This window comes from Nuphar pumila, chromosome 10, assembly GCF_984573655.1.
Source record: "Nuphar pumila chromosome 10, dmNupPumi1.hap1.1, whole genome shotgun sequence".
In the NCBI taxonomy this organism is placed as follows: Eukaryota; Viridiplantae; Streptophyta; class Magnoliopsida; order Nymphaeales; family Nymphaeaceae; genus Nuphar; species Nuphar pumila.
Window position 1 is genome coordinate 99,812,504 of NC_143258.1, and position 15,240 is coordinate 99,827,743.

General features: G+C 36.4%; 1 protein-coding gene across 1 annotated transcript in view; it reads left to right on the forward strand.

Moving 5' to 3' along the window:
- LOC149827558 (serine/threonine-protein phosphatase BSL3-like) overlaps positions 1-15,240 on the forward strand; it is a 41,722-nt gene that overhangs the window by 23,615 nt on the left and 2,867 nt on the right. Inside the window, exons 12-19 of the mRNA XM_090019486.1 lie at positions 1,819-2,086; positions 2,247-2,490; positions 2,623-2,793; positions 6,130-6,368; positions 12,977-13,061; positions 13,166-13,264; positions 13,352-13,551; positions 14,280-14,355. Coding sequence (XP_089875612.1) covers positions 1,819-2,086; positions 2,247-2,490; positions 2,623-2,793; positions 6,130-6,368; positions 12,977-13,061; positions 13,166-13,264; positions 13,352-13,551; positions 14,280-14,355 — 1,382 coding nt within the window. The remainder of the gene's footprint in view (positions 1-1,818; positions 2,087-2,246; positions 2,491-2,622; positions 2,794-6,129; positions 6,369-12,976; positions 13,062-13,165; positions 13,265-13,351; positions 13,552-14,279; positions 14,356-15,240) is intronic.

Below are 15,240 nucleotides of genomic sequence, written 5' to 3' on the forward strand. Positions count from 1 at the left end.
TAGACATGTTATTTTACATGTATTGAATCACAGTGTTAGGTTGCATTATGATCCTATGTCTTTTTTTATTTGTCACATTCACTGTTGGTTTCTTATCTAAACAAACTTTCTTTCCTTCTATCACCTTCTCACGGTAATTGTATCTTGTAGCATTTCTAAAATGTAGGATATCTCACTCAATAAGGAGGGGTAGTCACGATAAAAAGTTTTTTCCTTTTATGATTATTTTTAAAGATAACATTGCTTTTCAAAGTCAGAGTTTAAAATTTGTTTTGCTCTTGCTGTTGTATGAAATGTTGTTCACACCCTGAACCAGTGCATATGCATCCCCTTTCCAAAGGCCAAAGCCATCTCTCTCTCTCTCTCCATCAAAAGACACATTCTTTTATCTCTTTTAGGCTATGTAGTCAAAAGCGCTAGGCGGTGCGTAGTCGGTAGACCTCTAAAAAGACTAGTCGAGAACTAGGCGGGACTAGTTGGTACCTCAATTATAATCTAAAAAAGTACACAAAATATACATAAAAATATGCTTAATTCTTTCACTAATAAGATATTTTCACTACACCAAGTACAAAATTACACACGCTTTCACAAAATATATTAATATACACAACCAGAATATACATATATATAATTGTACACACACACACGCACATATATATATATATATATATATATATATATATATATATATATATATATATATATATATATATATGTGTGTGTGTGTGTGTGTGTGTGTGTGTGTGTGTGTGTGTGTGTGTGTGTGTGTGTATTCAATTATTCATAACATATTCAGTATAATCAACAAAATATGCTTTCAACCTTTCATAGAAGCACAATAGGACATACATATATAAATAACATATTACATAATTCATAATACTAAACATGATTTCAGGCTTTTATAGAAAAAATCGTCAGAAACAAAGTAACACATATATAAAAAACATAACCCATTAAAATTAATGGTGCATGCTTTCAATGTTTCACAGAAAAAATCCCAAAAGCAAAGTAGCACACACACACACACATATAAATATAATAACTAAGCATGTTTTCATGATTACACAGAATAAATCACACAAACACGCACACATATATATGATTATATATACAAAAAATAACAAAATATATATGAATAATAAATGACTAAACTCCCCTTGTGCCTTGGCGGAGGCAGCTTAGTCACTGACTCAGTGCCTAGTCGGCAAAATTGGTACCTTTTAAGGTACCCACCTAGGAATTGCAAAGCCTAAGTGTTTTACTTACGCCTAGACTGACTAGGCAGACTAGTCGGTGCCTAGTCGGGGCTTTTGGCTACATAGCTTTTAGGAACGAACATGTATCCTGCACAACTTTTCAAATGCCATTGAAAGCGAATGCAAACACATTTTATTTTTCTTAGATAGCTTTTAATTGAAATTATTGATAGGCAAAGTGGCAAACCCCTTCCCTCCCTCCCTCTTTGGTTGTTTTGCTTGTTTCCATTTATATTATTTCTATTTATTTTCAGATATAATGGTTTAAAAAATATATGTTAAGTAATAACAAAAAATGGACACAAGACATGCCCGGAAGTGCCTGTTGACTTAAGTTGCCCGGGTACGAGTGGCGGGCACTTCCACTTGTTTTTATAAGTTGTTTACCCAATTGAATATAGCTTGATTCATGAGCATATATATAAAATCTGTTCCATTCGTTTTCTTGAAGTTTTGTATTGCAAGGAAACAATATAGGCTTGATGAAGCATCTTCTTTATTAAAAGAGGCACTGAATTTGTCTCCTCTGACTTAGATGCTGGTTGTTATTTAATAGGAGTATTGCTAGATGACCTACTTGTTGCTGAAGATCTAGCTGCAGCTGAGACAACAAGTGCTGCGTCACATGCAGCAGCAGCATCTGCAAATGTTCAAGTAGGGAAATTTCCAGGAAGATATGTATTCAATGATGATAGAAGCAGGCAAGCAGCTCCGGAGTTGGCTCCTGATGGTGCTGTTGTGTTTGGGAGTCCTGTTGCACCACCTGTAAATGGTGATATGTATACTGATATAAGCACCGAAAATGCCATGCTGCAAGGTCAAAGGTGATGCCCTTGTGCATTTGAAAAGTATTGATTGAACATACATAAGCTATTATTGTGTTTATTTGTTCTTGCTACTGCTGGAGAAGAGGTTCACCACATGTCCTCTCTCTCTCATTAACATTAATTAGCAGTATTGATACTTAACAACTAAGCTGTGCAGGAGATTGAGTAAAGGCGTAGAATACTTAGTTGAAGCTTCCGCAGCAGAAGCCGAGGCCATAAGCGCAGCATTAGCTGCTGCCAAGGCACGCCAAAGTAATGGTGAGATGGAGCAACTTCCAGATGGGGATCATGGAGCAGAGGATACACCAAGTGGGAAACCGTTGCCTACACCCACAAAGGTGTCAGAATCTGCAGTTCCAAATAATGTCACACCTACGACAGTTCGGCTTCACCATAGAGCTGTCAGTAACTCTACCAAGTTATCAATCTCTGACATTCATTTTAAGTAAAAATGCTCTGATGCTGATTATGTATTACTTGGTTATGTATTTGTGCACTTTGCTGTTGTGTGTTTGTTTTTTCCTTAAATTCAGGTAGTTGTCGCTGCGGAAACTGGGGGAGCATTGGGTGGCATGGTCAGGCAGCTTTCTATTGATCAATTTGAAAATGAAGGCAGGCGCGTAAGCTATGGCACTCCAGAAAGTGCAAATGCTGCAAGAAAGCTTTTAGATCGGCAAATGTCTATTAGCAGTGTGCCAAAAAAGGTTACCAAGAAACTTCCATAATCATCATTTTATGCATAAAATGCATGCTATTGAAGTGTATGGCATGTTCTAAAAAATATCTTGAATTTGAGATGGTTCATGCTGCTTTAAAACCATGAAGAATGGATTTAAAAAAAAATCAGAGCAAGATGGTATTAGAGTTATCGTGTGTAGTTTTCTTAAAAGTGGTTATGATCCAGAGGTATTGTGATTGCTAAATCTATCTTACATGTTCTTTTCTTTGTTATCTTCCTATTTTTGCATTTGGTTCATTTATGCATGCTGTCTTTTCAATATCTTTGAAATATACATGTCTCTGTAATCCTATGTTTTCCTTTCCGGAGTTCTCCATTTTCAATTCCTTTTGTTCATGTTTTCACAGATGATACATCTGTTATATATTTTGTTTAATATTGCTGGTTTTCAAAATTTTCCTGTTGCTAAATCAAAATTCTTTTCCTTTTGTGTTGCATGTTTTGAATTTTATAAAATAGAAGAAAGGAAAAGGTGTTGCTCCCCCCTTTCCCCCCCCAGAGTGGAATAACTCACTATATAGCATTGAAATTTTTATTCAAGTATTTGCTTTGAGTTTCTGTTTTGAAACCTTAATCTTAAACCAACATCTCATTTCTATTTAGCTTTTTGGTGAAATTCAAATTACCTTAACATAGAATCTAAAAGATATTCCTCTGTCATCATTGTCTTGGATAATTTCCACCTTCCATTATCTCAATACGTCCAACTGCATTCTCTCGTGGTATGATGTCTCAATCAAAGAATTAGTATCGCCATGTTTCTGTAAATTAAAGAACTTTCCTGTGATATGTTGGATTCATATTGTAGTTTGATTTAGTTGAAATATCTGATGAATTTTAAGCTGTACAGATATAAATGATCAAGTACATGCAAGATTATTCTTTGAGGAAGAAGAAGCCCATTTTTCTGTTTGCTATCTGGTGGGCGGATTTATGTTGTTCAATATACTTGAAGAGAATTAGGGTCATATCAAGCAAATGTAATTTAATCATTTTCATCTAGTGGAGAGGCATCCCAAGTATCAGCATCATCTTGGATTAGGATGATTTTATTGCCAACATGGCCCTTCTTTTATCTTGAAATTAGGCCAGAATATTTCTTTTAGAATGGTGACCCAGCATTGTGGTGAAATCTCCTAGAGGATGACTCCTTAGAGAACTGGTAGTTTGGCATGGGTCACCTCATGAAGATCTACAGAATTGGATCGTGCTAAGAAGTTTTTAGCCATTTTTACGTCTTGCCATTAATCTGCATGCTTATAGTTTGGTATCAACAAGTTAGTATTATAAAGCATATTTTGCTGCTCCTAGACAGCCTACTTTTTAGAAAGCTGCTCTTGTGTGAGGCACCACCTGTCATGGGTTGAGAATATTATTTATAAAAGAATCAAAACATGGCCATTACCTCTCCTTTATGATTAGAAATTTGCTAGCTTTCTTATCCACTAGATATCCGTATTTGGCATTTCTCATATTGAGAAAATCTGAGGTTTTCACTATAGAAAATGATTGATTGGGACAATGCGCTATTTCTTTCTGAATGGATATTATTCCTGGTGGACTATGTAAGTATTGGCAGTTATTGTTTGAAATCTCACTCTGGCACTGCTTGCTAGAAAGTGCTGGATGTTCTGCTTGATAGCCATTAGTGGCCACAACTGATGAGAATGAACTACATCCTGCTTTCACCTTATCGGATAAAAATAGTTGAGTCTACAGTTTAGGCTTATGAAGATGATGGACCAATATTTTGAACCCACCATTCTACCACAGTTTTTACTTGAGAAAGTATGTGATTTAACAAAGATGCTTTGTGGGTGTTTTCTTAACTATGCAGTAGCAGTTTGCTTGTGGTGGCTGCCTGGATCAGTCAGGTTGGTGGCTGCAGTACTCTCCAAGAGAGGTCTTTTCATTGTGGAGTTTAGGGAATGGACACAATACATGCATCTTCACAATAATGCTGGATGTATATGTCCAGAAAATCAGTTTTTATTCACATGTGCTTAATAGCTGCTACTATATCTGATGAAGCCTTTCCTATTAAATCTCTATGGAGTAACATTTGTACGCTAGGGATCATGAGTCTGCCTGGTTAATTGTTTAATGGGATGATTCAACCTATTCCTCTAATTAGCCGTAATTGGATTCCCACAATAACTAGAGAATAATCAAGAAAAATAACTCAAGAATATTAGAAACAATTGAAAATCCAACATTGCATCAACTACTTTCATTAACCTCCAAAGATGTTATTTTTGATACAGACAACCTTAGGATGGACTCCTCTTTTCTCAATTAGAGAGACCTTTCTACTAGTTAAAATTGTCAGATTTTGTGGAGTTGCAGTCCTTGGGAAACGTGTCCATAAGGTATCTTGTGAAGCAAGAAAGAAAAGAGAGAGAAGATGAGAGTCAATGGGTTGTTCCTCAATGAATCTTAGAGGAGGCCCTATATGTGTCATTATATATATAACATCTTCATGACAAAAAAACCCTTATAACATAACATAATTACAATAAGATTGATTACAAGGCAAATGACCAGATTGTCGCTAGCTGGTCGTCAACACCTCTACCCTTAGCACTCCCCCTCAAATTGTGCATAGGTTAATGCCATGTACAATTTGTTTTTAAGCATCCAATTGTGAAATAAGGGTAATGGTTTGGTGAAAAGGTCAGCAACTTGAAATTCTCCAGTGATAAATAAACAAAGTGTTGATCCAACTCAACGTGCTTCATCTTGCCATGTTGAACATGATTATACACAACCACCACTGCACTTTGATTATCACAATATATGAGAGACTTATCTATCCTTTGCTTCAATGTTGAAAGAAGATGACCAATGGTTGGATTTTAGACGTGCTTGTGTCTTTCTAGTCAAATATTCTGAATATCTTCACTTGATGACTGATTCTTAGTTGGCCCCTAATGCATAATCTACCCATATGGGGTGCAGCCATAATTGTGGAGTTTTCACTAGTAGTAGTATATAAGAGGATACAACAGGAGTAATAATGAAGCATCCATTTAAGAAAGAATACAGACTACAGAAGCTGTTACAAAAGTATCAATAGCTTGTAAGGTTGTTCATAAGAAATACAATACAAGTTTATTCTTTTTATAAGCTAAATGTAGCATGGATGCATAAAGTGTTATCTTTTGGTTCATTCATGCAGACATAGTATGATGGGAACTTTTTCTGCCTATTGTTTATTTTAAGTTCTGTGAGTTGACTGCACCTTTCCTCTGTTGCATTTTATAGTTTGTTAATTTTAGTTACTTCCATTTCTGAGTTGCAGGTTATAGCACATCTTTTGAAGCCCCGTGGTTGGAAACCTCCTGTTCGCAGGCAATTCTTCTTAGATTGCAATGAGATTGCTGATCTTTGTGAAAGTGCTGAGAGAATTTTCGCTTCTGAACCAAGTGTTCTGCAAATTAAAGCTCCTTTAAAGATTTTTGGTGATCTGCATGGTCAGTTTGGGGACCTTATGCGATTATTTGATGAGTACGGGTCTCCTTCAACAGCAGGCGACATAGCGTAAGTATTTATGGTGTTGTGCATATCCACAAAGCAGTAAAAAAAGACATGAAAAATTAGTGGTGTATTAGATAGTATGGTTCTAATGACACGAGCACTCATGTGCATGCAAATACATACACAATATTATTGCTAACACTTTTTCTTCCTCATCTCCTCCTCTCTTTCCTTCTTTTCTTTCTTCTGACCTTCCTTTCTTTTCTTCCATTCTTCTTTCATTTTATTTATTTATTTCTTCTAAATTTCTCTTCCTGACATCATACACAGTATTTGAAAGATTTCCAATGTTCTCGTCCTTCCCTGCGTGAAAGCTGAGAAACAAGAGAGAGATAGAGAGGGAGAGAGAAACAGCAGAGAAAACCGATACCCACTATATTTCTTAGGGTCGGCTGCTGTATTAACCTCTTTATAATAACATACTATTACAGTGATTAGGGTACAAAAGTACCCTTATTACAAAAGAATAAATTACATCGTACCATTAATGAGAAGGTAATGATCACGGGTCTGGATCTCCAGATCCGTGACCCGTAACAAGGGGAATACACTTCTTTTCACCCTCCCTCAAGTTGTGCATGATCTTGAACCATGAACAACTTGCCTTTTAACATCCAAAATCTGTCTTTTGTCAATCCTTTTGTAAATATATTCGCCACTTGATCTGTAGTTCGTACAAATTCAGACTCAATCTCTTTCTCTTCTACCTTTTGTCTCACAAAATGCTGATTTATTTCAATATGTTTGGCACGACTGTGATGGATTGGATTAAAAGACATACTAATGGCACTCTGGTTGTCACACAAAAGAAGTGATCGAGAGATCGATTCTCCTATTTATGTCAGTAAGTGTCTAATCCAAGTAGCTTCAGCAGTGGCGGCTGCCATTGACCTGTATTCAGCCTCTGTACTGGATCTGGCAACAACCTTTTGTTTCTTACTACTCCAAGAAACCAAATTTATCCCAACAAACACACAATAGCCAGATACTGATCTGCGTTCATCTGGGTCTCTTGCCCAGTTTGCATCAGAATAAATAGTGATCTCATGTGCATTTTGCCCATTGGTCTTTCTCTTATATAAGAGGCCATCCCCAACCGTTCCCTTCAGGTATCGAAGTATCCGTTTAACTGCTTTCGTATGCCCTTCACATGGTGCATGCATAAACTGAGATACTTGATTCACGAAGTATACTATATCAGGACAAGTAAAAGTGAGGTATTGTAACATACCCACTATGCTACGGTACTGCGTGAGATTATCAAATGGATGCCTGTCTTGAGAGCTAAGCTTTTGATGAAGAACACTAGGAGTTCCCAAGGGCTTGCAGTATTTTATACCCGCTTTATTGAGGACATCAATGATATACTTATGTTGAGTGAGAGTCATCTCTTCAGAGGTACTGTCGACTTCAACTCCAAGAAAGTATCGTAGTTTGTCAAGGTCCTTCATTTTGAACCTCTGATTCAAGAGATGTTTGACTTCTTCAATGTGCTCATTGGAATTACCAGTGATGATGATATCATCTACATATATCAACAATAGAGTAACCGTGTTTTGGTTCTTAAATATAAATAAGGAGTGGTCAAAAAGAGATTTCATAAAACCATATTTTTGTATTTCAAGAGAAAAACTATCGAACCAAGATCGAGATGCCTGCTTCAATCCATATATCGCCCTTTTTAGTCTGCATACATATTTTGTAGGATTGCCTTCTGTGTAACCAGTGGGTTGTTCCATGTATACTTCTCTCAAATTTCCATGAAGAAAAGCATTCTTCACATCAAGTTGGCTAATAGTCCATTGATGTTCAATAGCTAAAGAAAGTATGACTCTGATTGTCCCCATCTTCACCACTGGACTAAAGGTTTCGTCATAGTCCTGTCCTTGCTCTTGTGTAAAACCTTTGGCTACAAGTCTCGCCTTGTATCGCTCTATAGTCCCATCTGGTTTATACTTTATTTTGTACACCCATTTCGAACCAACAACATTTCTGTCAGGTGGTCTTGATATGACATACCACGTACCACATTCATGTAGAGCTTCCATCTCCTCATTCATTGCTTCAATCTATCTTTTGGAATTTGATGCTTGGGAGAATGTTGTGGGTTCATCTTCTTTATTCAAGGCTGTTAGAAAGAGTTAAAAATCTAATGACAAATTTTCAGAACTGACCCATCTTTCAATTGGATGGCGAGAACGGGTGGATCTTCTGGTATCAACGATGCTGGATGTAGAGGATGTGTCCATGTCTGAATTAACTATGGTGGGCAACTCTCTTTCTCGTCGAGTGTAGACAAAGCCTTTATACCTTTCTGGATTCAAAATTGGGTTTGTATTTTCATGGGCAATCATTTCATCATTAGACACAGATTCCTTATCCTTTCGAGTACAATTTGAGCAAACATCACTAGCTCCGGAGACAAGTTCATAATTCAACCAAGGATAATAAGCCTCGATTTTAGATTTTGATTCTGAAGAACTAGTACATCGACAATCAAAATTCAATTCATCGAAGATGACATTTCTTGATATTTTGATGCGCTTGCTCACCGGATCATAGCACCTGTACCATTTATAGTCATCAGCATAACCCGCAAACCTGCACTTCAGGGCCTTGTCCTGAAACTTATGTCTCATTGAACTATCAACATGAACATAACATAAACAGCCAAACACATGCAAATCATGGTAGTTGGGATGTACTCCAAAAAGAGACAAGGAGACTTGTTTTCCAAAATAGTCTTGGGCAATCGATTTATCACATGAATTGCAGAATGAAAGGCTTCTATCCATAAAGTAATAGAAAGACTACTATCATGCATCATGCTCATCACACTCTCAACAATATGACGATGCTTCCTTTCAGCAATCCCATTATGCTGAGGTGTGTGTGGGCAAGACACATTTTTTCTTATCTCGTTACTTTGAAGAAAGTTAGTAAAGTCAATGGTAGAAAATTCACCTCCTCCGTCACATTGGAAACTAAGGATGTTTTCAAAAAATTGATTTTTGACAAAGGAATGGAAGTTCCGGAACAACTTGAAAGTCTCAGATTTGTGTTTCATGAAAAATATCCAAGAATAACGAGAATAACTGTCAACAAATAAAAGATAATATCTAGTTCTAGATATGGAAGCAACTGGGGCAGGGCCCCAAACATCAGAACAGATAGTCTCAAAAGGTCTTGAAGCTCTTTTATTGATAGAATGAAATGGTAAGACATGACTCTTACATAAGAGACAACTAGAACATTTGTTGTCATTGACATTTATTCCTAAACTTGACTTGGGAATGAGGTTATTTGAAACAAGCTTTTCAATGAAACTACTACTGCGATGACCTAGACGACTATGCCAAAGATTTGGCTTATTGATTTCAGAGACACTGAAGACACAAATAAAATTTTTAGAAGGCAACGATGAGTGGAGCTTCAAGTTTGGTTCTGCAGAGCGAATATGTGCTGAAGGATCTTCTTGAAAGACATACATATTGCCTTGTCGTTTTCCTCTAACGAATGTCTCCTTCGTGCAAAGATCCTTGATAAGAACAAAAGAGGGAGTAAATTCAACTGAGGCTTTGGTATCATCAACAACTTTAGAGACTGAAACAATGTTTTTCTTGATATTAGGAGCATAAAGAACTTTTGAAAGGTTGATAGAAGATTCAGACAAGGGTATAATAGAGTTTCCAATATGAGAGATAGAGTGGTGTGATCCATCTCCAGTAACTATACTACTTCTACCAATGTAAGGAACAAGTTTTAGGAGCTTACCGACATCACCAATAACGTGAGTTGCTGTGCCAGAGTCCACGTACCAGGTACCTTGCTCATTCTGTTTTAGATTCAATTCTGCTAAGGTTGACAACAATAACTCCTTTACTTCTCTGTTGGTCCTTGTACTGTCTGTGCCTCTTTTTGCTTCAGTTTGTGTTGATTTTCCTTTATTTAGGGGATTGAACCAGCAGTTAGCTTTGATATGCCCCTTTTTATTACATAGAAATCAAGTAGGAATTGGCCTCTGTCTTTGTGGATTGGAATATGTGTTGGGTATAGGTAATAGTCCACGACCTCCTTGACCACTTCTCCCTTGATATCATAGCTTCCTCATCCTCATGCATAAGTAATCCCTGTAGCAAGAACTTCTTGTGCCCCAGTATGCATAGATGATTCTTCAGAAAATCCCTTTAGGTTCATCTCATATTGTAACAATTTTGCACGCAGATCTTCAAAGTTGGGCAGCTCAGGTAAATACAACAAGGAAGTAACAATCATATGATAGTCGTGTCCCAATCCACTGAGAGTTTCCTGTACCAAATCTTTATCAGTTACTGCACTTCCAACAACTGCTAGTTGATCTGTGATAACCTTCATTTTGTTTAAGTATTCCATGATGGTCATGAAATCCTTTCTTAACATTTGAAATTCTCTTTTAAGAAACATAATTCTGGCCTGAGAAACCTGTGAGTATGTCTGAACAAGTCTGTTCCAAAGTTGCATGGCAGTGCAGTCATCTGGAATTGCTACAAGTACCTCTTGTGACAGTGTAGATGTAATATAAGTAACTAGCGCTTGGTCTCTTTTCATCCAAGCTACAAATTCTGGATTTCTAACATATACCGTAGTAGATTCCCCTTTGCTGTCCCTATCTTCTCGTGATATGAACTCGGGAGGAACTGGAATAGATCCATCCAGATGTCTAGAAAGATCCTGACTCCTAATGAAAGGTATGATTTGCCTCTTCCAAGTCAAGAAGTTGCCATTGTTTAACTTTTCAGACACGAGTTGACTGAGGAAACTTGAAGAAAGGACCGACTGAGTAGGAAGTGAATCCATGTTTCACAGTATTAAGAGTGTGTCCAACACAATCTGTCTACAGTTTCTGTAATTTTTTTTTGCAGAAACTAATTCAGATCAATGGGTGATTTAGAACAGAAACTGAATATCTGTCAGATTTTTGATTTTCAGAAAGGAATGAGTCCTGAATAAGAAAACCACAAAAATATGTGAATATGAATTCACACTTGGTATTGACGCAATGCTTTCAAGCTATAGGAAATGAAATGGTAGAAATGAGGGTATCGTCAGATTGGCTTGGTCAGATGTGATCAGGGATATAGCTGGATCAAGTATTTAGCTGGATCAAATAAGACCCGATTGCGTGATTAGATCACGCTGACAGATTGAAGAATAACAGATGGGGTTCTACGAAGGGTTTGAGATCGAAAACCTGGGCTGAGTTAACCCAGTCCTCTCTGAGTTAACTCAGATTAGTTAGAGAAGAGAGTTTGATCAAATCTGATTAACGTTAGATCTGATCGAGATCAAGAGACAGAAAAAAAATCGAGATTGGGAAAACTGGGTTAACTCAGATTAGTTAGAGAAGAGAGTTTGATCAGATCTGATTAACGTCAGATCTGTTCGAGATCAAGAGACATAGAAATCGAGATTGGGGAAACAGATGAGATTGGAGGAGAAAAAATTTTCTTGACTTAGAAGAGAAAAAATCGAGAAGAGACAGATCTTTTGGACGTACCTTTGAGATCGATTTCAGTTCCAGCTGTAGCGTGGCTCTGATACTATGAAAGATTTCCAATGTTCTCGTCCTTCCCTGCGTGAAAGCTGAGAAACAAGAGAGAGATAGAGAGGGAGAGAGAAACTGCAGAGAAAACCGATACCCACTATGTTTCTTAGGGTTGGCTGCTGTATTAACCTCTTTATAATAACAGACTATTACAGTGATTAGGGTACAAAAGTACCCTTATTACAAAAGAATAAATTACATCGTGCCATTAATGAGAAGGTAATGATCACGGGTCTGGATCTCCAGATCCGTGACCCGTAACAAGGGGAATACACTTCTTTTGAGTATTATGGTACTAATGACCTGATCACTCATGTGCATGCAAATACATACACAGTATTATTGCTAACACTTTTTCTTCCTCATCTCTCTTTCCTTCTTTTCTTTCTTCTGATCTTCCTTTCTTTTCTTCACACGTCTCCTTTTTCAACTTAATTTCACGAAAAGGAACAAACAAAACCTGACCAAATATATGATGTATTTCTCTATTGTAGTACTAACAGATTATGAAATAGAAACATTTCTTTCCTCCCCACATGTATAGATGAAAGGCATCCTTTTGAAAAAGCCTGATTTGATACTATGTAGTTGAGTTATGGCTTTTTTTTTCTGAAAAATCTTCCACAATCAATTGTTGTGAGAAACAATGTCTTGACTAATAAAGACTAAAATATTTTTCAAGATTTTATGTATTTCAAAAGTTTGGCATTAAAATATTTCAAAAGCTTGGCTTGTTTTTAACTTCAATTTTTTTGGTTTCTTACTTTTTGTTATTCATTTTGTGATTATTGTTTTTCTGTGGTTTTGTATTATTTTCTGATTGAAAATGATCAGGAATTTTATAATGATAACTCTTTCTGATTGGATGCTTCAGGCATTCATTCTAATAGGTTTCTGTTATCAAAAGGATTATCTAATGGATTTATGGCCTTCATATTCATGTTACGTTACTAATAGCAGAAGAAAATTTCTCCGCTGGTAGTTTTCTTTGCTGGTGAACAATACTCTGTGTTGTCTACATTTGCAGTTATATTGATTACCTGTTCTTGGGCGATTATGTTGACCGAGGCCAGCACAGCCTAGAAACTATCTCTCTCTTGCTTGCTCTCAAGGTATTCTACCCTGGCTGTTAGTTATATATCATTTCATGTGTATGGTGCCCTTTACTTGATGTATTAGCCAAAGTTTTGGTTTCATGTCTTTCTTTTTTATCCAGGTCGAATACCCACACAATGTGCATTTAATTCGTGGGAACCATGAGGCAGCAGATATAAACGCTCTGTTTGGTTTCCGGATTGAGTGTATTGAACGCATGGTATTTAATGGTCCTGTTTTAGTTATATCCTTTTGTGACTGCAGATTATTTGCTTATGGTTTTTAAATTTGATTCACTTACATCCAGGGAGAGCGGGATGGGATTTGGGCTTGGCACCGTATAAACAGATTATTCAATTGGCTTCCTTTGGCAGCTCTTATTGAAAAAAAAATTATATGCATGCATGGAGGAATTGGCCGATCTATAAATCATGTGGAGCAAATTGAAAACCTGCAACGACCTATAACTATGGAAACTGGCTCTGTGGTTCTCATGGATCTTTTGTGGTGTGTGACTTTCCTTTCTTACACACGCACACAGGCTTGCACCCTCATGCACCCACACAAAGACAAACAGGCAGACACCCCTCCCTCCCTCAAAAGGAAGACCGGTTCTAACCAATTCAAAAAGTGTGTTTCATGTGATTATTTTTTAACAAGTTCTGCAGATGTATTCTATTTAGTGGAGAACATTCATTAGATTAGAGGATTTTTATATTTGGTCAGTGCTTTAAAGAGATAGTAATTAACATATCATATTGCATTAGAACATTACAATAAAAATCGTCGATTTCTTTATTAAATGATTTGATCCAGAGTATGTCTTGTAGTAAACTAATACCAATGTACACTCCATGTTCAACTTAAGTGAAAGCACCTGTAATTATGACTTTTTGAATAGGTCAGTACTGGTTAGTCACTTAGGCAGTGAGGGCCTCATGTCTCTCTCTCTCTCTCTATCTATATATATATATATATCTATATCTATATATACATGCATGTATGTATGTATGATATAGGTATGAGATGCCATTTTTGAAAGCATGATTTAAAAATAAATAAATTTGAGATGTTGCATTGAATTTAATCCAATGGTTTAGATGATGTCATAGATGCTCCACATATAATTGGTTGCACATTCTCAATGCACACGTGACACACATATGCGTTTGTATGTATGTATGTATGTATGTGCTGATAAGTTTAGTAAAGCTAAAACATTGGTTTATTTACAGGTCTGATCCTACAGAGAATGATAGTGTTGAGGGCTTGCGCCCAAATGCAAGAGGACCTGGGTTGGTTACTTTTGGGGTGAGCTCTTTCTTGAATATTGGTTTTCTAAACTTGAATAGTTAGAACACATCTTGTATTTTCTCAAGCTCTTGTTTATGTTATCACTATGACAAAAAAGTCTATATTGGGCTGCTTTCTGTAGTGCATAAGCATTAGGAATACATTCAATACATTCTGGTTATATGGATTCTGCAACCTTAAAGATATGTTGCAATTCTAAATTCTAGAGAGTTTTCATGAAATTGGCTGTTTTCTCTTTTTTGTCGGTGAATGCGGGCTATTGTTATTATAATTGTTGCTTTCTAAATCCATGACCAGAAAATTTCGCGTCTAAATTTTGAAAACATATATGTAAGTAGTTCTGCATTGAAGAGCTACTTGGATTACTGTTATTCTTGGTAAGCGTTTCCAAAACAGAGGAAAAAAAATCCTTATCAAAATATTCATTAAAACTAAAATTTGATATCATGACTGGTTATATGTCTTTCCCAATATTTTCTCAGGACTGGAGGAAAAGAGATTTGTTAGAATTTGCTTTCAAACATCTGTTTTTCTGTTTGAAAAATCTTTGTAGCTTGTATTGAAATTGTTTTAGAATGACATACATGTCTTGCTTGCTCACTGTCAGAGCTCTTCTTAGAATGCATTGTCTGTGATCCATAAGGAGCTGCGGAATTGACGGTGGATGAAACCGACAAATAGCTCATTGTCTGGAAAATGAATGATAACGAGTGTTTCTCTTTAATGTAAAACAGTTTTGATAAAAGCTTTCCATTTGTTGTTATACTTGTGTTTTTAATTTTATACCTTTTTTTTGAAGATTTTGAATTTTTTTCCTAATATCTTTTTCAAAGAACAAAACTGATTGATAATCTTTAAATTTCTTTTTCACTCTGACCCAGT